This window comes from Coturnix japonica, chromosome 21 (assembly GCF_001577835.2).
Source record: "Coturnix japonica isolate 7356 chromosome 21, Coturnix japonica 2.1, whole genome shotgun sequence".
Taxonomy (NCBI): domain Eukaryota; kingdom Metazoa; phylum Chordata; class Aves; order Galliformes; family Phasianidae; genus Coturnix; species Coturnix japonica.
In genome coordinates, this window is record NC_029536.1 from 2,314,755 (window position 1) to 2,338,918 (window position 24,164).

At 53.5% G+C, this 24,164-nt stretch overlaps 1 protein-coding gene across 8 annotated transcripts in view; it reads right to left on the reverse strand.

The window, feature by feature from the left end:
• AGRN (agrin) overlaps positions 1-24,164 on the reverse strand; it is a 60,038-nt gene that overhangs the window by 21,901 nt on the left and 13,973 nt on the right. For 4 of the 8 annotated variants that reach the window (XM_032448728.1, XM_032448729.1, XM_015882680.2 and 1 more), the window contains exons 3-8: positions 18,295-18,315; positions 11,923-11,970; positions 5,429-5,644; positions 4,313-4,537; positions 3,070-3,294; positions 2,779-2,985 (exon numbers count right to left, since the gene is read on the reverse strand). In XM_032448728.1, the coding sequence (XP_032304619.1) occupies positions 2,779-2,985; positions 3,070-3,294; positions 4,313-4,537; positions 5,429-5,644; positions 11,923-11,970; positions 18,295-18,315 (942 nt within the window). Of the gene's footprint in view, positions 1-2,778; positions 2,986-3,069; positions 3,295-4,312; positions 4,538-5,428; positions 5,645-11,922; positions 11,971-12,842; positions 14,351-18,294; positions 18,316-24,164 lie in introns of those variants that run through there. The other 4 variants (XM_032448730.1, XM_015882686.2, XM_032448731.1 and 1 more) reach the window with 3 other exon arrangements.

Consider the following 24,164-nt stretch of genomic DNA (forward strand, 5'->3'; position numbering starts at 1 on the left):
AGCCAGCCCTTCTGGTGGTGGCAGCAAAAAGGCAATGCTGAGCTTCCTACCATGGGCAGCCAAAAGCCAGCAGTGCCCCAGCACTGCCCAGAGACCTGTGATTCACCACAAAAGCCCTGAGGACCCAGAGCAAGGAAAGGACGTCACTGTAACACATGCTGGACACGGACAAGGACACATCAACGAGAAGGATGTGGGAACAGACAGGGTGGCAGAGGTGAGATGGATGCAGCAGAGGATGCAGCACAGCCTCAGTGGGCAGCACAGGGGGTGGGAAAGGGCAATGCTCTGCCTTCCTCCTCTGCAAGGACTGATGTGATGCAGCTGCAGATTAGGATCAAAGCATGAGCCCTCAGGATCTTGGCTGCACACTGTGAACCAGCGAAAGAACAGCCCAAAACATGGGCATGAACTGGTCTGAATTTGGGGTCTGGCTCTTTGGGAAGTCCCTGCCAAATCAGAGCTCAGAGCCAAGGGGTTGCAAAGGAACAGGAGGACAACTGAGGCACGTGGTTACTGATCTCATCCAGCTCTTCCCTCTCTGTCCTCAATTTCCCTGTGGCTGAAGGGTTTACAAGAAGCTCCCAAAGAGCAGGAACTGCTCCCCACGATGCTTTGTCCCGTGGTGCTGCTCACATCTCCTGCTTGTGTTCAACACAAAACACAACACACACACCATAACCATAGCCCCAGATACACAGAGGCAGCATGCTTGTATGAAGAGAGAAACCCAAAATGCAGCCCTGGGCACCTGCAGAAGTCTGTGGGGGGTTTTGGCACCAGTTTTGATGTGGGTGGATATAATGAGGAGAGAGCAAGCAAGGACCTTTAGCTATGCTATAATCAAGCCCTGCTGTTATCCCTTCTCCATCCTGCAGGCAGGGAAACTGAGGCATGGAAGAAGCACACAGCTTGTTATGCATCCTGGCTGATGCGAGGGCTGGGGAAGCAGGAGGCAGGGAAGGGAGTGGGTTAGTCAGGGGTGAAAGGAGAGGTGAGAGCAACTGGGAGCAGTCCAGAGGTATCGGCTCACAGAGGAGTGGGGTCTCGCATCACCCACCTCTGCTCCCACTCTCATCTGCATCTAAGGATCAAGGCACAGTCAGCATCCTCTGTTCCAGCAGGAAGCGTGCGGGTCAAGGGGATGGGAGCAGAACAGGGGGAACCTCTCTGTTCCAGGACTCTTAAGGAAAACTGGAGAGGAAGGGAGCAATGGGGAGAGGCCAAGGTTGGCACTGACTATGGAGAAGGGGAGAAAGCCGACCTCCTAGCAGAGATGTCCGGGTAGGGAGCAGAAGGGTGCTGCGAGGACACAACTCCTTCCTCCAAACAGGTAACACTGTAAAACACAAGACACAGACAAAAAGGGAAAGAGAGAGCGGAGGGGGAGAGAAAGAGAGCAAAAAGAGGCAGGGAGGAAAAGACAGATGCAACTACAGCCACCTTCCCTCCACCTCTTGGCATGTCATCCCAGCCCTCCTTTCTCAGCTGTCCCATTGTGGTATGAAAGCAGAGAAAGATTAAAAACAGGGTCTGAGCTGTTTCGTTTGGCTTTGCCCTGCTGCTGGAAAAGGGGTGTGTGTGAGATTAAAACTGTGTTCACAGTCTGCCCTCTGGAAAGGAACCACACGGAGGGAGAGAAGCTGGGAAGAGGGATGAAATAATAGAGAATACGATGGAGAGGGGATGGACAGGTGCACAGGGAGCGTATCCCACTGTCCTCATTGCATGGATGCAGTGGGAAGGACAGCAGCCTGGCAGCAGGGCAGCTCCCAGCAATAGCTCTCCATTTGCCCTGGAAATTTGGGATGCCATAGGAAATTTGCAGCTCATTTGTCCCCATCCTCCTGTTCCTCCCACATTCAGGGCAGCTGGCATCCCCAGCAGCTTCCAGGGACACAGGAGGTGAAGGACTGAGAAGTACTTTTCCTGCCCAGAAAGGACTTAGGGATCTGACTCGTAATCATCCAGCAGCCAGAAGCACACTGAAGTGGGTGATTAAAAATAACAGTTGTCATTATATTAAGTGTGATTTTGGGAGCCTGACAAATGATTTTCCAGCAGCTGAGCCTGGCAGGATTAAAACCTTGAACAGGAGCACAAAACCAACCCAACACACCGGGCTGAATTTCCAAGCATTTCAGAAGGTTTGAAGCACCCAACACCATATAAAACATCAGCTTAAAACGGGACACAGTTTTAAGTAAAAACAAATCCAAGCTGAAACAACCAGTCCTTCAAACTCAATTCAATGACTGCGTTCAACCTTCTTCACATGCCATGTAATCATTTTAAGATGGTTCCCAACATCCTAAAGACCCCATTCTAGCACATACAAAAGCTTCTCCAAGAGATGAGATAAAGCCACGGCGAGTCCTCTGGAGTGTGTTCCTGCTGTTGGACCTGGAGCTGAGAGAGGTGGGCATGGAAGGGAAGCATGGCAGGAGCAGGGGTTGGCACTACCCTGGGAGTGGAATGAGAGGCGACAGAGAGGAGATGGTGGGCATCTCAGATATGTCATATGCTCAACACAGATGGTTCCTCCCCACTTTAGCGAGAACGTCAGACAGAGACAAGACACAGACATACATCAGACTGTTGACTGGAGGAAGGAAAAAGAGCACAAGGAGCAGACACTCGGTTGGCTGTAAAATTGAGGAGACCCTGGGGCTTGCTGCGAGGTGGGAACCCAACCGCCACTTACCTGCGGGCTTCCCAGCTGAGCCTGCATGGGACGGACACAGGCTGGGTGCAAGAGGAGGAGAGGTGCAGGCTTACCACAGGGTCCACTGTGCTTTACTGGGATGGCAGCTTTCTGGTGGCACTCAGCTTTCTGCCTCTCGCAGTCGTTGCTGTAGGTGCGGCTGTCGCGGGCGCAGACAGGCCGGTAGGCGCCATCACAAGTGATGCGGTCGCAGGAGCAACGTGCTGTACCACGGCGGTTCAGGCAGACAGCATTGAACTTGCATTCATCCTTGCATTTATCTGGGAAAGGAGAAGAGAAATGCATGACATCCCACAGAAAAGGGATGCTCTTCTTTATGAAAGCGTAAAGTAAGAGGTACTCACCTTGGTGCTGGCACTGCCCAGAGCGAACCTTCTGGATCTCCAGCCCTCGGATGGCCCCTGTGCGCCCCATTACACACTCACTGGTGTATGTCACCCCATCGTCACCACACACCGGCTCCCGCTTAGAGGGGCAGTTCTCGGGGCGGGAGAGCAGCTCCACGCGGCGGGTGCGGGGGTTCACCCTGCACACACGGTTCATGTCATTGAGGATGCCCTTACAGGGGTCTACACAGAGTGAAGGGAGAAAAAGAACAGGGTCAGCTCGTATCTTGCCTTGGCAGTGCTTCCAAACCACCCCGTCCCACTCCTTGCGTCCCTATCGGGGCTCAGGGGGTGCTGGTCCCCCTCTTTAGGACCGACTTATGTAGGGGTTCATGTTGCAGAGCTGCTTGCCCTTTCCAAGGCAACCATCAGATAGGGGCAGCATTTTATTTTTCCAAGCATTTCCACTCTTTAATCCTGCTATCTGAAATCCCTGCATTTATCAGAATCCCAGGCTGACAAAGGGAAGGAAGGATGCCATGCTCTCCTGGAAGAGGCTGCAGTGGACATGGTTGCAGATGAAGCCTTTTGCTTCGCCTATCTCTGCACGTGCAGCAATCATGGAAATGAAGGAGCTCCCATAGGACCTGCCCTATCCATCTCCTGTTTCCCTTCTGGCAAATGCTGCCAAGGCTCGTTGCTGCTCTGAATCACAGCAGGGATCTGTAACCCCTGCTGAGACCTCTACAAACCCATCAAAAACACCAGAAAGCTTTGTGTGGATCTAAAATGCTGTAGGTAAGTGAGGGATGTGGTTTGGCTGAGGAGATGACACAACACAGTGGGATGGGGAGCTACATATGCATCATCCTGGGGACTGCATGATGATAGTATTTCAGATATACGTGAGGTCCAAAGCCTCCCCTCTGCCCTAGAAAAGAGGAGCATCCAACGTGATGCTCCTGACCTGTGCCCATCTCACCCTACTTGGAGGTGAGTGAATGCACAGCTCATGCTCTTCCAGCTCTACAGCCTTCCCAAGCACACTCCCACCTCTAGGGACAAACAGGGGCCTGGCACGTGTCCTGGCTGATCTCATGGCTTTCCTAATGAATACAGTTGCTATTAATTACAAGCATCCACCGCCATCACAAGACAGAGAGGTTGAGCTTTTCCCCCCAACCCCTCCCATTTCTACCTGCCCTCACCTCTCCCAGTGCAAGAACCACTTGCAAAACCCAGTGGGGACCAGGGCACTCACCGCAGGCTCCATCAAACTTCTTGAAGACGTTCTCCTGCTTGTCACAGGCGTGTTTGTTGAGGTCACACTCACTGCGGTAATCCTTGCCATCACTGCCGCAGACGATGCTCTCAGCCACACCGCTGCAGGATGCAGGGCAAACACACCTGGCTGTCTGGCCGTCTGCAGAACGGACACACGTGCTGCCAAAGCTGCATGTCACCTCTGCACAGGGGTCCTTGGAGCCTGAGGAGAGGGTGTAGTGTGAAAGCATTGCCTCCACCAGCAGCACTGACCCAGCACCATCCTGCCCTTGGCTTTGGTGGGTGCTCCCGTCCACTCCTAGTGCTGAAGCAGCCAGTTGCATCCAACCCAGAGCATGCAAAACTCATCCTTAACTACAGTGCATGGGGAAGGGGAGCTCCCCCACTGCCTGCTTGCACCCCCAGCTCCTCACTGCCAGCATCTCCTTAAGCAGAACGAGGGTCCTTAAGGCACCTCCTGCAAGCTGTAATTAGAGGAAGAACTTAAGGAGCAATTTCCTCTCCGACAGAGGAGGGTTATGGTGTATTTGCCAGCTTTTTCTTTTTTTTCCCTCTTCTTAATTTGTCACTTTTTTATGATGATTATTTTAAATAAGTCACTCGGCGCTCTCCCCATTCTACTGAGAGCCCCAGCAGGGGAGCCGGGTGCAGATTTATTGCAAGCCAGCGCACTGCATGCGAGAAAGGTCAAGTTAATTTACTCTGAGATGAGGAGACTGGGTCTCATTTACACAGCTCCTTGCTCCCAGCTGGTGAATGCCAGGCTGGGGAAGGGCTTTCATCAGCCCATCCTGCCTGTGCTTGCAGCCGCAGGGCTGAGTCATGGTGGGGAAGTGGAGATAGATGAGAGGGGGCTGCTCCCCCGGGTCTGCCCTGCATCTCCACAACGCCCTCAGGCCATCAGCCTGCCTGCTTATTATTAAGCACTGCTGGTGGTTTGCTTCTCTCCTTGTCCCTTCCCATCAGCTCTGTCCTCAGAGCGTCACCAGCCCCAGACAGTGCTGTGGGATCTGAAGGAGAGCCCCCATCCTTGCACATCCAAGCAGACCCCTCGCCTTCTGCAGGAGGGGATGCAGCCCTGCTTTGTGCTCACCGCATGGTCCCTTGCTGATGACCTTGATCCGCCTCTGCTGGTTGCACTGGGCTTTCTCCAGCTCACACTCGTTGCTGTAGGTGGAATAGTCGGAGCCGCAGACAGGAGCCACCACCACAGGGCAAGCTGTCTTCTTGCAGACACAGGAGGCTTGAGAGGGGTCGGTGGGGCTGCGCTCACACACCGCCCCGAACCCACACAGCATCCCTCGGCAGGCTGGGGATAGATATAGGGGACACCTGAGCCAAGGGACACCCAAGATAGGGGGCAGAGCGTGGCTCAGGGGACTGCAGCAGTATAGGATGATGGAGGAGGAGGATGCCATCTTCAGATGTCACCTTGCCAAAGGAGAATCAAGGAACCATCCCCGCGTGGGACAGGTCATCCCGCACACGCTGCTTTATTCCTTGTCATTTATGCAAAGCAGCCGAATCACGTGGCTGGAGGCCCTCCAGGAGGAGATGCGTGAATCTCTTTATCACATCCACTAATCAGAGCAGCCAGCACACACCAGTTCAGCATCTGAATTGCTAATGTAGGAGGGAATGTACATTTTACATTCAGGGGAGGAATGGGCAGGACGGATGTCCCCAAACTCAGCTGACACAGGTGAGACTGAGGGAGCAAGAGATGCTGGAGCTTTCTACCAGTGCAGGGCAGCCCGTGTGCCTCACCACAGCATACACAGCGTACATTAGAGATAGAGATTGACCTACATAATGGCAGAACAAGAAATCATGAAAGGCAAAATAAAATGAGCTCGACAGTGGCTCATTTACACTTCAATTCCCGGGCGTTTGCCTTGGACTGCCTTGAGATTTCGAGCTCATATGCACAGCAACAATGCGCCACTAAGAGACTAATATCATCAAATAAAAAAGAACTCTCTTTCTCTCCTGCCCAATATCTAAAAGCAATTTATCACTTTTACGAAGCGCTCTGGATGGTCTCTCCTGCTCTTTCATTGCTGCTCTTTCTCTCCCTCTTCCGTTCTTACAACTGCTGATAAGCCTGTTGAGCTCTGAGATTAGAGGGTGCATGGGAGGATGGTAAGCAAGGAATAGGAACGGTAGGACAAGTGGTGTCTCCTCTGTCCCCTCCCTGTGGTGCTGGGTATAAAAAGCAGAAAAGCACCCAAGCACAAAGAGGCCCCTTACCCCTGACCCAGACAATGGGTTTTGCAGAGCATATCATAGATAAATATCATAGGTAAATTCCCATTCCCATCCCAGCAAGCTCCATCAGTGCACAGCATGAGCAGCCAGGCACACATGGGATAAGGACCCTGCATCACTGATCAGGCCAAAAAGCAAAGCAAGACACACAAACACTTCAAACCAGAAACAAATTGTGACAGGCAAATTGGCTGTTTAAGTTCCTTTCACTTCTAATCACCACCAGTACCACCAGTGAGGAAGCCTATTTGTTCCCAGCAGACAGATTTAAACCTCAGCCACCCCACACTGCGGTGCCTTTGGATGATATGAGCTCAGAACCCATCAGAATAAAACCCAAGTGCCTTCATTCCCCTGCCAGACGCAGGGAGGTGGAACAGACTGAGATTCAGAGGCAGCCTCCTCCTTCCTAAGCACCTCTCTAATTTTATCTGGGAGGATGCAAGAAGCGTGACCATAACCGATGTGAGAGGAGTAAGAGTGGGAAATCACACAGCCCATGCCTGTGCCCCAGCTCACTAAAGAAATACGCCTTGGCTCACCGATATGAAAAGAAAAACCTGAATGATAACAACCACCAGGTCACCAGTGTCAATAGGTAAACAGCTCAATATAAGCAGTAGGGATAAATAACAAGCTGGCTTTGAGATCTCGAGGTGAAAAGCTCTACCTAATAAGCCCAAAGCATCCGCGTTATATCTATGATCACTGTTATTAAAGTGAAGAAACACATCCTTGTCCCCAAGGATGGGAAGGTCCATTGGTGGGCCTTTCTTCACGGAAATGGGGCAGGCATGCAAATTTCTTCACAAAATAGTACAAATTTCTTCATGAAAAGGATAAGGATGTGTGCATTTCTTCACAGAAAGGTTAAGGATGAAGAAATTTCTTCATGAAGAGGATGGCTAAGCCTTGGAATGGTCAACCCAAGTCAAGTGGTGCAGTCTCCAGCCCTGAGGCATTTCAGACACATAGATGAGGCACAAAAGGATGCGGCTCAGTGACGGCACTCAGGCTGGTGGTAGGACTTGGTGCTCATGGAGGCTTTTCTCATTGTGGACCATCAGGCCGAGGAGCAGCAGTGCATCAGGACAGCACGGCCGACATGAATTCTGCATGAGCCTGATGCACGTTGCCATAGAGACACGCGAGGCCTGCGCTCCCATCAAGGCCCGTCTACGCGCATCGCCTGCTCCTGGCCCACCCTCTTTGCCATCAATATTAATTAGTTGCTCTTGCAAGACAGCGGGAGCCGCCTGCCCCATCACCACGGCATGACAACACTCACACAGCCTAGAATTGGTAGAGCCATGCTTAACCCGGCCAGTCTGGCCTCTGAGATGAGGCTGGATGGCAGCATCACCCACCCTGTTTGGGAACGCCTGTGATGCTTTAAGACACAACCCCAGCAGCTCCAGCCTTCCCCAGTCATAGCCATGGAGAGCCCCTTGAAGCACTTCTCCCTTCCAAAAACCCCAATCTGAGTAAAGCATCTCAGCCCCAGCTCTACCTGGAGCTGACACAGCCCAGCCCCTGCAGCAGAACAGGGCTGAATCCTCGTGTTTCTGTAATTAAAAGGAGGAAAAACTGATTGTTTGGAAGATCTGAAAGCAAAATCCTGTGCTGGAGGCGGTGGTGAGCAAGGTGAAGGTGGTGCCTGGGGCGGGTAGGGCAGGGGGAGGTGAAAGCATCACCTCCTTGGGCTTTGAGACATCAAAGCTGCTCTTGTGAATCAAACACCATCTTAAAAGGCTCTCTCATTAATCTGTCAGAGCCCCGCTGTGACAGTGGCTCAGAGCAAGATGTCACGGCTCCAAATCATTGGGAGGATTCATCAGGGAGGGGAATTGGGATAGGAAGGAGCCCCAGCAGCGTGGTTCTGCCTGACCCAGTGCACCGAGAGCACATCAGCTCCCCTGGGGAGCAGACCAGAGCAAAACCCAAAGTCTGATGGCAGTGGGTGTGCACCCGGCTGGGATGCTCCCTGCAAGGGGAAAACACCCATGCATCATTCCAAGCTTCTCCCACTGGCTGTATACTGCAGAGCAGGGTGTTTACAAAGCAGGGAGATGAAGAGCAGCCAGTTGAGTGCCCGCAGGGAACTCAGCTCCTCCCCAGCTGCAGCGGGTCCATAGCCCATCCCCATCCCCAACACAGCACGCTGCCCTTTGCTGCCTTTTCCCAAGGCTGCAGCAAAGCCTTTCTGCAAGGTTTGCTCACGCTGGCTGTCAGAAGCTCAGCCATACCCCATGTGTGGCATTCAGTTGGCTGCCCACAAGCATCCCCCTGCACACCTGCAGCTCCTGCTCTTGGCAAACACCTCTCCATCACCAAAACAATAAGGTTTGCACTGTGCCACCGTGACCTCAGGACACACTCCTACAAAAGCAGCATTCACTGGTCAGCACAACCACTTGCAAAGCGCAGAGCCGGGCAGTGTTTGCTAACTTGGAAGCTTGTAGTGATGCAAGCTTCATGCAACAACTTCAGCATAGCATGAACCAAAGGGAAGAAAAGATAAAGCCCTTTGCGATGCTGCTGCTTTGTCACAAGGCTCCAAGGCTAAATGCTGTACCTTGAGAGACACGGGGCATGGATGTGGGGGCAACAAGGTAAGTAAGGCTCAAGGACTGCAATCTTATCAAGGGCCTGATGCAAGGAAAAGTGGGAACACCTTTGCAGGTCCCCCATCTACTTCTCCTCTAACACTTAAGCCACATAACATGAAAGCACATAAATTGATCCCCAAGAGAAAGCTCAAACCTCACTGTAAATGGAGAGGAAAATGCTCTCAAGAGATCAAAAGTGGTGTCTAATAACTGCTGCTACCTTATCTACTGCTCAGCTTTTTTTGAAGAGCTATGTTTAGCTTCTCTCCTCTCTCCAGAGCAACCCTGCACCACTCTGAATTGGCTCAGCCACCAGCAGAGCCCTGCTGTTCCAAAGGGATGCTTCAGCTCTTCTCTTCTCATCCCTTCCCTCTCCTTCATACTGAGCAGGTAAAGAGCACTAGTGCTCCAACATGGGGCACGAACGTCCCCCTACTCCCCATCACACCGAGGATGGAAGACCTTCCCCTGCTCCCAGCTGGGATCAGCCCCACTGCCAATTCATTTTGCAGGATCCAAGTCTCACACTGGCTCCTGTCAAAAGAGGACTAGGCGAGGATTAGCAGCCAAAACCAGCAGGGTGTTCCAGTACTGCCAGGCACAAAGGGAATAGGATTGAAGAGACTGTTTTATTTTAAGTTATATTTGTATGGCTTGTCTCCCAGGCTGGCTGAGCATCTCCTCCCCTGTCCCCTTGAGCAGGTGCAGAGCTGCCTGGAGAGCAAACCTGGCTATGAGAAAAGAGGCGTTCAAGGCTTTATCCCCAAGCCTGACCCTTCCTTAGGGCAAAGCAAAGCCAGCCCACAGCCAAGGCTCTCCCCACCCTGGAAACAGGGTGTTCCAGTGGGGGTGACACTAGGTGACAAGTGATAGGACATGAGGAAGCAGTCTCAAGCTGCACCAGGGGAGTTTAGACTGAACATAAGGGAGGGACGTCATGGAGAAAGTGGCTGAGCATTGGAAAGGGGCAGTGATGAAGACTCTGTCCATGGAGGTACTGCAGAGTAACCAAGGGGAGGTGAACACCTGATGCGACTTCCAAGCCCATAAGCAATTACTTCCCAACATCTGTTCTCCAGAGCCTGAAGAAGACAATATCCAGGATTGAAAGCACTGGAGCCACTAACCAGCTGGTTTCCTAAGCCAGCACAGAAAGCCACCTGCACCAGCACTTCTCTACTTAGCCCCATGTCTGGGACCAGTCAAGCTTTGCTCTGCAAACTCTATATTTACATCCTCATCTAATACGTCACTGCTGCTTTTATGCATCCATAAATAAGCATCAAGAGCTGCTCCTAGGCCTGGCAGGTTGGGCCAACATCACTCCATCCACAGTCACCAAAACAAAATGGGTGTTCAACCCTCTCCTCATTCTGGGATGTATCCAAGCCCTACAGGGATGGGACCTGAGCCTTTCCCACAGCTGGTTGGTACCATAAGCACAACTATCAACAAGAGATGGCAACCCAAACAAGCCATCACAGCTTTCCCATCTACAAGGGCTGCTCAGTAGAATAGCTCCATCTTATTCCTCACTGGAGCGTGCATGGGCACGGTGCGAGCAGAGCAAACAACACAAACCTCCTCCTCTCCCGCATGCGACTCCACCAAAGGATGCTGCAAACAAACAGAGCTCCAACCACTCACCACAGACACTGGAAGAACACCAAATGAATCCTCCTTCTCAGTTCATCTCGCTCCAGAGGGTGCAGAAAGGTGCAGCCCACCCTGCATTGCACCTGCCCATACAGTGCTGCCCTGGGGGGCTGTTTGCAAGCAGCAGGAGGAGGCACCTTGCCTGGCGTAGCACCAACCATGGTACTTTTCCATCTCCCATAGGGACCAGAGATCTTTGGGTGTATGTCATCTGGATGGGCAGGGCTGCTCATATTTTGGAGCCCTAAGCTAAGAGTTACACCTACGTTCGTTTTTATTTTTGCTTTAGATATCTTCTCTGGTCCAATTATAGATTAATCACATTTTATCTAGCATCCGTTTCACCCCCGCCTCCTTCCCCACCCCCATCGGAGAAGGAAAGAAAGCAACAAACGTTGTTATTAATTGGCTGCAGTTTTACTGCTGGGTTCTTCTCTGTGCACATGAGATGAGGGAGGATGGGGAAGGTGGCTGGGGAAGGAGCCTGCCAGCAGAAAGCAGGGCAGTTGAAGCCTGATTTGCAAAGGAAACACAGCTCATATGATGACATTATCCGAGCACATGCTTGTCTGCCAGCAGCTTTTAAACCCATTGGCTGCCACAAAGCACAGTTCTACTAATGTGTGGATCTGGCCACAGGTACATGTGCCACTTGCTTTGCTTTTTGCTCCTTGCCTGTAGAACTTCTGCACCTCCACCTTCCCACTTCTCTTTCCCCAAATCCAACCAGCACAGCCACTGAACTCAGCACTGCTGCTTTCTAAGGTCCCTTCCTCCAGTCCCTGCAACCTCAGCAGACGAATCAGCAACACTGCCAGAGCACAGCAGAGACCCCATCTGCTCCTCCAGCCCTTCCCCACTTCCAGAACGCATCGCACAAGCAGCAGAAGGGCAGAGGCTCTGCCTTCCCTCCTAAATGCATCCCCAGGGAGGGCAAGCAGCGAGCTGCTCTGCTCTGAGCACAGATAGATCACAAAATAGATCACTGGGTCAGGGAGGCTCCGGCTATTTGCCTTCATGGGAACCAAGCTGCAGGAAGCAGGGCTGTACTTACCATCTCGAGGGGTCGGCGGGGTCTGGGTAAAATAACTATTGGGCTTGTCTGCAAAGAAAGAAAACAAGGAGCTATCAGCAGTGTTATTGCACACACTCGTCCTCCCCCACAGCTTCTCTCCCTGGTGGATTTGGGGTCATGGAGCACCTGCAGTGAGCAGGGAGCAGCAGGAGCAGCTGCAGGAGCCTGGCCCTCCCGCTGGCACCACTGAGCATCTCTGGCTGCTGCCTTCCTCTGTGCCATTTGGCTACGGCTGCAGTGCAAACCCCACTATATGGTCCATTGCTTGGGAAAGGGACAGCACCAGGGGAGACCAGAAGAGGGGACAAAGGAACACAGGCAGACAGAGTATCCCATGGATAGGACTGGGAGGCACAGCCCTGCCATCAGCCAGTCCTTTGCATTTGGAAAAGCAGAAGAGTTTCACTCAGGAGCAGCCCAAAGCCAGTGTCAAGCTGCCACCTAGTAAGCAATGCACCCATGGCAGCAGAGGGAACACACTGCTTCCTTACTGCCCAAGCATTCCCCTTCCCATTGCCTCTGCCCTACTCTGGGCAGTACTTTTGCATTGCATTCACATCTTTTACCAGTTATCCAAGCACATACACCTAGGGAAGCCGTGCACCCCCAAAGCTGGAGGATCCACCTGCCCTCTCAAGGCTTTCCTCCCTTCAGGTGCATTCCAGCATCAAGGAGGTCAATGACACCATTACATGGAGCGTACCTGGAGAAAGGCAGGTGAGCATCCATGCAAGGATGAGGCCACAGAGCAGCCAGCAACACGTGGCTGTGTGCAATGTGCTCAGCCACACCAGAAGTGGACCGGCAGCAGCCTGGGCTTCCACCTCTCCCCAGCCTTCTCCTGCTTCTCCTTCCCCTCCCCTGCCCTGCTCCTCCCACACACCCGGGGGGGCACCTACAGTTATTGAGGAAGAGCAGCACAGCAAATCCCAGCGTGGAAGTGGCCAGGAGGATGAGACAGATGTTGCACGGGATCATGAAGTAACGCACCACCAAGGAGACCTTGTGCTGGTACAGCCGGTCCCGTTCCAAGGCCCCCGGTGCCATGGGGTACTGGCAAGCCGTCATGCTGTGCTCAAAGTTCAACCTGCTGGTGACCCATCCGAAGCAGAGCGGTCACAAGGCTCACACTGATGCCCTCCGTTAACCTGGCAAGACACCAGTTTTCCCAGTGGTTCCCATCCTCAAGGGAACAGGAGGTTGGTGGCACCTTCAGGACCACGAGTTCATCCCCACATCTGCCATCATGGGTACGAGTGAGCTCCGCAGAGACCCCCACAGCTCAGCAATGCCCCTTCCAGTCAGGGAGACATCAATCCGTGCGTGCCAGCAGGGAGTGGGCAAAGAAACCACGAGTAAAAGTGCTGAGAGCTCAACTCCTGCCTCCAAGCCCACCAGAATGGTGACAAATACACCGGTGGGTCACCGCAGCACTCCCACCTTCCAGTGCTTGTGAGCAGGGCTGGCAGAGGGGCAGCAGGAAGGGGACCAGCATGGGACCCCGCTCTCAACCTCCACGTCCTCCCAATGGCTCCGGGAACGCAGCAGCTCCCTCCACGCTCCTCACACCTCCTGCAGCCACAGCTCCTTAGGATGAATCCTCCCAATCTCGTACCTCGCAGACAGGGCTGGGGAGGACCCCCGTAGGCTGCAGCCTCTCTCACAGCGACCTCAAATCCAAATCCATCCCGGATCTGTCGGTGTGTAGCTCTCCCCCGCCGCCTCGCCAGCTCTCCGGCACCCTCCCAGCCCTCGGGCCAGCAGTAAAGTGCCACCTCCTTGTTCGTCCCCCTCCTCGAGCTGTCACCTCGCCAGCAGGGAGCACGTTTCCAGCTGTCACCTGCGTGGTGGCCGGGATGGGCCAGCTCCCGCTTCTCACACTGCTGTGACATTCCAGTCTGTCCCAAAGCGATCCTTCGTCGAGCCGGGCATTAAGAGAGCCACAGTGGGAACGATGCTTGCGATGTGACAGTGCTCAGCCCTCATCCACCCGCGTGCGGTCAGAGGGCTGAGCAGCACAATAAAACAAGGGAAAAGGAGGAAAAAAAAAGCCAAACAACTGCGTGTCCCCGCCTGCCCCACGCCCCGAAGTTTCTCCGCCTCGGTGTCCCGGTCCCTCCGGAGAGAGAGAAACGGCTGCCGACAATAGGGATGAGAAAGGAGGATGAGGAGGAGGAGGAAGGACGCCGGGTCGTCCGCTTCTCCCGTGCCCGTGATGGGAGCAGGATCGGCTGTGAACAAAGGCAGCGGGCAGCGCTCTGCCCCAACGCTCGAGGAACAGCACAAAGGCAGCGGGAGCTCAGCTCGGCTCCTCTCCGCAGCCACCTGCGAGCATCCCCGGCAGCATCCCGCTGCTCCCGGCCAGACGGAGCTCGGGGTCTTCCTCGCCCCGAATCCCTCGGGAAACCACGGGAAGGGGAAAAAAAAATCCCTCTCCTCCGCCTCTTTCCCCCCACCCCCTTCGCCTTTTCATTCGTGAACTAAAGATGTTGGGAGAGGCGGGGACTGCACTGTCAAAACTCATTATGCCTCCCCCGGCAGAGCCTCTGCCCGAGCCCCCTCCCCGCTCCGCTCGCCTGGGCCAGGACCCCCCCAGGAGCCAAACGGAGCGGAGCATGAAAACCAACAAGGTAAAATATATACCGACCGCTTTTAAGATACGTATTAGAGAGAGAAAACGAGGTGTAATTACACCTTCTGACACGCTCGGAGCTGGGGAGGTAAGGAAGGAACCCACACCTGGGCAAAATGCTGCCCTATGGGAGGATTAAATTCTCCCTGGAGGTGAGGAGTGCTCCAGCCCTCTCCTTCTATTGGACACCACCAGGTAGGTGGCCAAGTCCTTGATCCAGGCTTAGCATCCTTCTGCATCTCCCATAGGTGCCCGGATCCTGCAGCATGGCAATGCCCAGCCCTTGGCCTCGAGTCAGGGTCTCATCGGGAACTCAGTTCCCCCTTCCTTGCCCCCATAGCCCCAGCAAGGCTTGGCTTCCCATAAAGAAGAAAACAAAAATCCCCAAAGCAAAGCGAGGCCATTTGCATCCCCCTGGTGCATGTTTACACATGCAAATCAACCTGGCACAGTCCTCCCTTTCTTCCAGGGGCTGCAAGTCTGGGACCCCCCCCCCCCCCTACTACCCCGGCCATTGGGGGCCACTTGTAGGGGCAGCTCTGCAGGAGCTCCCTGTGTATGTCCTGGGGGAGGCAGGTTCCAGCTCCATCCCACTGCATCCTCTAACAGCACAACACCCACACCTTTGCCCTCTGTGTATTTCAGATGAGGTTTTATGGTCAGAAGAGCCACCTGCACTGGGGATAAATCACATCTGCCAGTTCCACGTGGGTCATCAGTTTTGTTTGTTACCCCCAGCACACACCCTTCATGCTTTGGGCACCATGAAGGACCAGACAGAGGAATACAGCAGAACCACCGTGGTGACAAACCACCTCATGCTCCCCAAACCTGGCTCACAAGAGCTGCCCAGCCTCAGGCACAGATGCTACTCCTCTATTACAGGGAAGAAAACATGTTTGTGCACATCCATCCTTCATACCCCCCTCCTATATCTCCAAATGAAAGCATTCGACGCATTAAGGCCTCCGTGTGGTCACCAGCCACTGGAAAGGCTGGTGCTGTTAATGGGTTTATTCCTGAGCTTTCACAGCCGGGATGTCACAGCTGCTGCCAGCATTCAGCCTATAGGCAGAAGGGGCTGGGTGGGGTGGGGTCCCCAAGCCCATAGCTGCAGATGTGGGCTGCATCTTTGGGTCAGTGCATCATGGCCCATGCACATCCATCCCATAGATGGGGGAAGGCACGCATGCATTTTGCAGGACACCAACCTCAACTGGGATGAAACACCACCAGCAAACACCCATTTCATTCCCTTTGCCTCTTCATTTCTCCTTACCAAATGCAACGTACCAACCTGAGCCCAAAACGCAATGATGCTCCGGGGGTGGGACTGACAGCTGTCAATCTGTCCATCCTCACAGAGCCCCCTGCAGAACCCCCCCACCAGCTCCTGCTGCTGCCAGGCTGATTCCCCACCTGGCTCCCTTCTCACTAATCCTGTTTGGCAGGGAGCTAATTGGGATTTATGTGACAGCACCCAGTGCCTGGAGAGCCATTTCGCACTCCCTCCTGGGGAGGAGGAGGAGGAGGGAGCCTGCAGGAGGTGCTTACACGTTCTCCCTTCCCCATCCCCTCCTGCAGTTTTACAGGCTAATTACCAGCATTACAGCGAGAGGAGAGGGAGGGGGAGAAAGTGGGGATTTTAATTATTTCATTTAACACTTGGCAGGACCCAGTTCGACTCCTGCTGAGCACTGCCTGGAAATAAAGAGCTTTAAAACCCTGCCAATGGGAGATGGGGAGGGAGAGAGGGTCACAGCCAGTCTCTAAGCTGGTCATGTGCAAGTCCCATCCATGCACACCCTGCATGTAGGCAGGATCCTGCTCCTCTGCTGTCCCAAAGTCCCAGCATGGAGCCCAAGCCTCATCTACCTTGTCCCACTATGCAGCAGTGAATGGGTTTGATGCCTCCGCCACCCCCCTTAATTAAAAACAAAGACACATAAAGGCAATGCTTTAAAACAAGAGTTGCACACAGCGCTGCTATAAGAATGAGGCTGCTGCCCCAAAGTGGTCACACAGCAAACCACAAACCAACCCATGGAGGGAGGTGGTGCAGTTTGATGTTAAATCCATGCAGATGCCCACAGCTGTGCCCAGGGACCTGTGGCAGCCCCCAGGTCACACTGCTTGTCCTTTGGCTCATTAGGCTGCCAGGATAACTCCCTGCTGCAGGACAAGGGCTGCAGAACAGGGCTGAAACCAGCTGATGACACAAAGACATTCAAGCCCATCCCTCTCTTGTCATCCCCATTACCCCAGGTATGCAGCACTCCTGCCCTAAGCCTAAGACAGGACAAAGGTCTGGAAGCTCACCCCAAAACCAGCACCATTCTCATCCATCCAGCATCCCCAACACAACACAGCATAGCCCAGCCTGCTTCTCCTGTGGTCTCACACTGCCATCTGCTGCTCTCACTGCAAACATTCAGATGTGAGGAGCTCCTGACAGGCTGGGAACATTGCATTGGGACCACTCACTGCATTATGGCAAGAGTGCAGCATGGAAGGGATCACAGAACCTGTCAGGTTGGAAAAGACCTCTAAGATACCCATCCCCATCATACCCACTAACTGTGTCCCTCAGACCAGCAATGCAGCCTGTCCAGGTCCCTCTGTAGGGCCTTCCTACCCTCAGGCAGACCAACACACCCTCCCAACTTGGTGTCATCAGCAAACTTAGTGAGGGTGCACTCAATCCCTTTAACCAGACTGTCATAAAGCTATTAAATCAGGGCTGTGCCCACTACCAACCCCTAGGAAACACCACTATTCACTGGCCACCAGCTGGACGCAGCTCTATTCACCACCACTTTATGGTCCAGACAGTTTTTTATCCCACAAAAGAGTACATCTGCCCAAGCCATGGGCTGCCAGGATGATCCTACAGCAACACAGTGAGGCAAATGATCAGCTCAATAACCTCACAGACCAATCAGTGGGGAAACTGCCAGCAAGAAGCAGCCAAGTGAGCAAAGCCATCAGAGCTGGACTCAATGATCCTTAATGGGTCCTTTCCAACTTGGGATGTTCTAAGTCCTGCCCAGGAGCCTGAAGGGAACACCTAGGAAGCCCTTTATCCCCTCACCACCAGCAGCATCTTACAGCTAAGGAGCAGGACGCCGGCAGGGGATGCTGTTGGCTCAGCTAGCACTGATATCAGCTATGCTGCTCCCAGAGAAGCCCAGGGTCCAGGCCAGGAGCAAGCAGCTCTTTTATATATCCCTCCATTCCCCCTTCAGCGTGTTTTATATGGAGCCCATGCTCCATCCCACTCCATGTCCCACCCCATCACCACCTGGAGCGATGCTGCTCTCCCCCCAACCCCTCCCCAGGAAGGCAATGAAGATGCTGAAGATGGAGCGGGACATAAGACAGGCACTAGGTGAGAGGTGGCCTTAGATCACAGTTTGTTTTGCAAGGAACAGTGGTAATCCAGCTGAGCCCAGCAGCATCAGGCTGAGAGGAGGCTGACAGTAAGAACAGCCCTGGGAAGGCAGCTCTTCAAACTGTGATCTAAAGGCAATAGATGCCCCTTGAGGTGAGTGCAGCCATGGGGATGGATGTGCTGCCTCCACCTCTGGAAGGGCCCTATTGCTCCAGCATGTCCTGGGTGGATGGAAACATGATGGGGACTAATCAGTGAGTTCGACAGTGGATGGGAAGAAGAATAAATGGTTCGGGGTTTTATTTTTGCATGACACACCACCACTTACCAGCAAGAAGCTTCCTATGTTCTTTAGAAAGCGAGGGGAAGAGAAAAAGGAGAGAACAACAGTTAGAACAAGAGAACAGACAGCTCACCCAGTTGCCCCCAGACCCCTCCTCCTGCCCCCCTAGCAGGGGCAACCCTGGCCCTGCAGCCCCACGTTGCACAGAGGAAGCAGACAGAGAAGGTGCCATGCAGCAGTGGCATTTCCCCATAGGGTGCATAAGTCCTGCAGCATGGGAAGATGTCAGCTCTGATTGATAACCATTGGTATCACAGAATGCAATGGCTAATAAAGGTCCTGCAGAGGGCAATGAGTGCAGCCAAAGAACCCAGAAGGCAGCAAGCAGCAGTAAGATTGCCTTGTCAGTATACCAAGATATTATCCAAAACCAAACTCATGCTTTGGAAGCATTCAGGAGCTCAGCCCCAACTTCCCCATGTATCAACCAAGGACCAGCTGCTTCCCATTCACTTTGAAGGATCACATCGTACACCACTGCACTGATTCCTGCTATCTAAATGCATCACCTGGGCATAAACTGCAGGAAACCAGAGCACAAAAGGTCCCCTACCAGGTCTGCATCCCACCAGGATGAGGGGAACCTCCCAATGAGCAACACAACCCCAAAGCTCTGCTCCTCCCAACCTATGGGGCACAGAGGGCTCCCCAATGCAGCGTCAGCATCAACTCCCACAATGGGCTTTGGGACATGAGTAATGTGACCCTGCGAAGAGCCCTAACAGCTCATCCAGACTATGAGGGGGGAAAAAAAAAGACAAAGTGAGCATTGAAGGCTGGAGAAGGCCCCATGCCAAGGAAGTGACGTGTAGCCTTTTCCATTGGCAACCGGGAACCCGCTCGACTCAGAGCTGCTGGGAGATGCAGGGAAGAAAGGAAGAAGGGGGGAAAAAACAGCTTAAAAATATCCCATGGCAGCGTGGTTATTTTGGGATTTTGATTTATTAAAGAACAACAACCCAAAAAAAAAAAGGGCAGAAATGAAAGCCAAAGCACTATGGCTGGCCCTGGTGGAGATGAAACATCAGTGCCTGGCTGCTGAGCTCCTTCCCTGGCTCCCAATTCAAATGACACGGGCTGTGCCATCGCCAGCACTTGGCAGCTCTTCTGTGCTCCTGGATAGCGTGGTCTGGAGTTGGTGCAAAGGAACAGACCCTGGAGTATTTGGGCATAGGAGCCTCTGGATGAGCTGGGCTGGGGTTGCCACAGAGCTGTCTATCTGCTGTATTGAAGGGGATTCAAGTTGGCCGCTGTCATTGCCAAGGGAAAGAAGAGCTGACAGCACAGACGGCTGTTGGGTGTTGCACATTCTGGGATGCTTCTGATGAGCAGGGATTTGTCTGAAATGATTGGGAGAGAAAACATGGAAGAGGTCCATTGGGGCACCATTGGATCACTACTGGGGCACCATTGGGGCACTGGGACCAGAGGTGCAGGGGCTGCTCTGGATCTGAATCCCACCCCAATGCACACATCTTCCCCTCAGTTAGAAACAAAGTGTGATTGAGACAAGGAGCCCCAGGGCCCAGCCTGCCTTCCAACTCAACAAAATCCACCGTGCTTTCATTTCCCCTTCATCATCTTACAGCAAAGCTTAGCAGCTGTTAGCATCAAAAGGAGAAAACATGTTTGTTTCGCTCGATATTAAATAAACCAGAAAGGAAGGGAGTGTGGGAGGCTGCGTTCCAAGGTCAGGCACTTGGCTCTGGAAAGTTTCCCCCATGCAGAATGAGCAGGGGAATGCACCCGAGTTCTGCAAAGGGGCAACACTGACTACTGATGCTGCACCCAAAAGAACACAGAGCAACATGCAGCCATGGAACAAAGCAAAGCCAATTTTCAAGAGCATCCCTACAACTCATCTCCTGTTGCTCGACCAATGGCCATCCCAGAGCATTGCCATGCCACTGGTGGATCCCAGGAAGCCACCAACGTGATGCTGGCTCCGGTGAGCCCACGTCGTGCTGCCTCATTCCCAAGGAAACCCAGCCAAGGTTTCCCACGCCACCTTCCTGCTGCTCAGAGCATAAAAGCGACACAGACTTCCTGAAATCCCTCTCTCCCTGACCCTCCCTACTGTTCCTCTGCATCCTGCTCCAAGGCCACACTCTGCAGTGAGATAACAAGGCTCTCCGTTGCCAAAAACAGCAGCCAGAGGGGCCCATGATCCACACAAATCTGCATGCAAACAAAGACCCGATTTGAATGGTCAGCCAGTGGAGATGAAGCCCTTTCTCTTGGCTTCCCCCCCCCATTGATGTAAGGCCAGCGTGGGATCTCTGGATGAGCTCCAGGGCTGGTATCAAGCCCAAACCCAACAGTGGGGCAGGGGATGGGCAGGACAGGTGCCACCTGGGCTGGAGAACACCCTGAAGTGTTAATTGTCTTTGCTTGGCATAAGAAATAAGATTGGCACCTATTTAGGAGGGCAGCAGAAGCTTTCTCACCTTCCCCACTGCCCGAGCTGGGAAGAACAGTCCCCGACACACAGCCAGAATTGAAACCAGATGTGTAGGAAGTGTCTCATTAGCTGTAATTGCTTTGCAAGGATTTGAGGTTTCCCCTTCGTGCCACCACCGAGCGCACTATTCAGAAGCAGCCGTGTGTTGGGCACCGTAGGGAGAGGAAAAAACAGTGAGGGCAGAGCCTCGGCTACACTAACATTTTCATTGAAGCCAGCAGAAGTTTATTCAGTCCAGGCTGCTGCAGTGGATTAGGCTGAAATAACTCAGTATCTCCAACCCCTTGCGGCCAAATGGTTTGGGAGGCAGCACCAAGGGAGGAGTGCATCCATCCCTCCTTCCTCAACCCCTAAAGATGCCCAGGGAGTAATGCCACAAAGCCAAGGGCAGCATCCTTGTATGCCCATTTGTTCTTCCATCCCAGCAAGGAGACAGAGTTGTGCACAGGACGACACTGCAGGCGCACAGCCCTAAGCTGGCTGCTGCTGCTCCGTCCCTGTAGTCCCTATGGGTACACCTGGAGGTGACCCTCACTGCAAGACCACTCTTCCATCTGCTTTCCATCCTCTACAACACAAAGGATCTGCTTTATGTGGGAGTGAAACTAACCCTGGCATCCCAGTGATTCAAAGGAGCTGCACCTTATTTCAAGGCAGATGAGCACACCAGACCCTACAAACTTCCCTCCCTCCCTCCTTAGGCTCCTTCCTGCAGCCTGGCTCCCTCCCGGCCCCAGCAGAGCTCGGATCTCCGTCTCCAGGACTGAAGACAATAGCTGCTTATGTTCTGAAGCAGCGCAGCTTTCTGGGCCGGCAGCCAGGGCTGGCAGCTCTCAACAGCAGGGAATAAAAGGCGCATTTGTGCCGCGCAGCCCCTCTGCACCAGTGGGGCACCCTCAAAGGGAGGGAAGCAAGGCATCAGCCTGCTGGGGAGCAGGCACAGAAAGGCAGACAGATGCCCTGGGTTTAGCAAGAGGGAGAAAGGCAGCAGGGCAGAGAGCTTGTTCCAAGCTGCTTGCTCAAAGATGCTCAGCATCCCCTGCCAAGAGAGCATCGTTAGCTGGGGATGCTCTGGGCACCCAGTGCAGGATTTCAGGCTGTGGCACAGCACCCTGTGCCAGCTGCTAGAGATGGGGACATCTGAACCAATGTCCCCACGTGGAGGGACGCCTGCTGGGTGTCACCCATCCTCCTGCTGCCAGCAAAGGCATTGCACCAACTGGGGGCTAACTCCCCAGCTTGCTGGTGCAGCAGCCAGCTTGCAGCACCCCATGCAGCCCAGCAGGTGCAACACAACACAGGCTGCAAACACAGCACTGCGTCCCACTGGGCTCTTATTGTAGCTCTAGGCAGTACATCATTCATTCTGATACCCCTCCTCCTCAGCACTGCTGTCAGGTGCAATAGCCAACAGCACAGCCTTTAAGATGCCCGTGTTCTACTACAAAGTGCCAATCAGTTAATCTAAATATATATATATACATAGATATTTATGCATCAAACTGGCCACTTTTTCCCCCCTTCAACCTCCTTTTCTTTCAAGTCGTTTTCTGACTGTCCTGAATAATTGAAGTTAACATGAAAATTTAAAGTCTTTCAAGATGGCATTAAAATTCATTCCCTCTCCCTTTGGAGAGTTGTCATTGCCGGAGTCCCACGTTGGGCAGACAGCACACGCAGCTGCTTCTGGTCTCAGCATTTAACTCCCTTCTCTCTGGCTAAAGAAAACTCACTTGAATGGAGATGCTGAAATAGCAACCTGTATTGCACCAGAGGATATCACCTAATGCCAACACCTCCAAGACCAGGAGGAGCAAACCACGGGGACCTGTCTTTTGCAAGCACACCATCACACAAAGCATCCCTGTGTGGCCCAGCCTCCCCTGCCCCACTTTCAGTCCGAGAACAGAGATAAATGCTGTTCTTACCTAGTAATGAATAATCCAGAAGCCACGGGGGAGAGGGCAGCACATGCAAAAGAAAACAGAGCAAAAGCAGTTGGTGAGAGCAAAGCAAAGCAAAAACCCTGCTGCTGGTGGGAGGCTGGAGCACTTCTGTATCCATTTCCCAGGGAGATGCCCAGCACAACCCATGCAAACAACACAGCTGGTGGCAAGGAGGCAGTGGGGCCACAGCATGAAGCTGCAAGGGGAAAGGAAGCATTCATCTGCCCAAGAAACCCCCAAGAGGCATTTAGCAGGAGCGCTGCTAGGACTGAAGGGCAATGCTTTCTACCCTCCTCTTCCTCTGCAAACCCCATGGCATCACTTCTGCTCAGCTCCCTTCTCTGCCATAAGGGATGCACCCACAATTCCCCATGGAGAGCTCTATGACTGTAGCAAGAATCCCATGCTAAGGGCTGGGATCAGGTGGGAGAGCTCAGGAGATCCAAGGGAGGGTCGGCCCCGCAGCCAGCTGGAGGGGCTGGCAGCCAGCAAGCAGCCCATGCTGCAGCACTCTCATTTCCTAATGGCACGCTTTAATCTCCTAATAGAGCTGCAGCACCACTCCCAGCATGGGGCTAAGTCACCTGGATGGCTCAGAAAAGGCTGGGCTAAGCATCCAGGGCTGGAAAATCCCAACCTCTCCAGCAGAGTCTCCAGCACACAGCCCTGAGATCATTCTGCTTAAACCAGGGGAGAAATCACAGGCACTGTGAGGCTGAGGATGCTGAGAGACATCCAAGTGGGTAGAAACAAAGGGATCTGGGGCAGCAGGCTGCAGGAAGAGGGGTGCGTGCCGTGGTGGGGATGAAATGGGCACAGCCAAAAGGGCAGCGAGTGCCCAATGGAGCTGCAGCAGGCAGCTGCTGCCACCCGCCCAGGGTTGCCAAGGCGGCTGGGCTCTGTATATGCAGCAACAAGCTTTGAAGTCAGGGCAGTGGAATGCATCCCTCTCTGCTCGGCCAAGGCAGGGCACACGGCCACCGCCGTGCTGGGTGAGCTGCAGGCACGGAGCATCCCAAGAGCCGTATCCAAGAGCTGCAGGACCGCACAGCTCGGCACCAGCAGGTCCTCAATCGGAGCCATCCCCTCTGTGCACATCCTTGCATTGCTGATGGATTCCCAGCACTCCATCTGGACAAACTCCGTTGGATTTTGGGTGTTGATTTGCACGTAGGCAGCTTGCTGCCTGCAAACAATGACTGCTGTGTGCTGACACCCCCGGCGCGTTGCCGACCATCTGTCTGAACTGGGGGCTGCCATGAGCTCAGCAGCAGAGTTGGCACTAGGATGGGTGTGAAGCTTCCACCACCTCCCTGCGAGGCACCCATGGGTTGAAGACGCGGTCATAACAGGCTCACACAGCTAATTATCCATCCCTTATGGTCATTAAGCACCGTGCAGAACCCACGTATTCAGCAGGCAGCTCCCAAACTCCCACATTGCGGAAC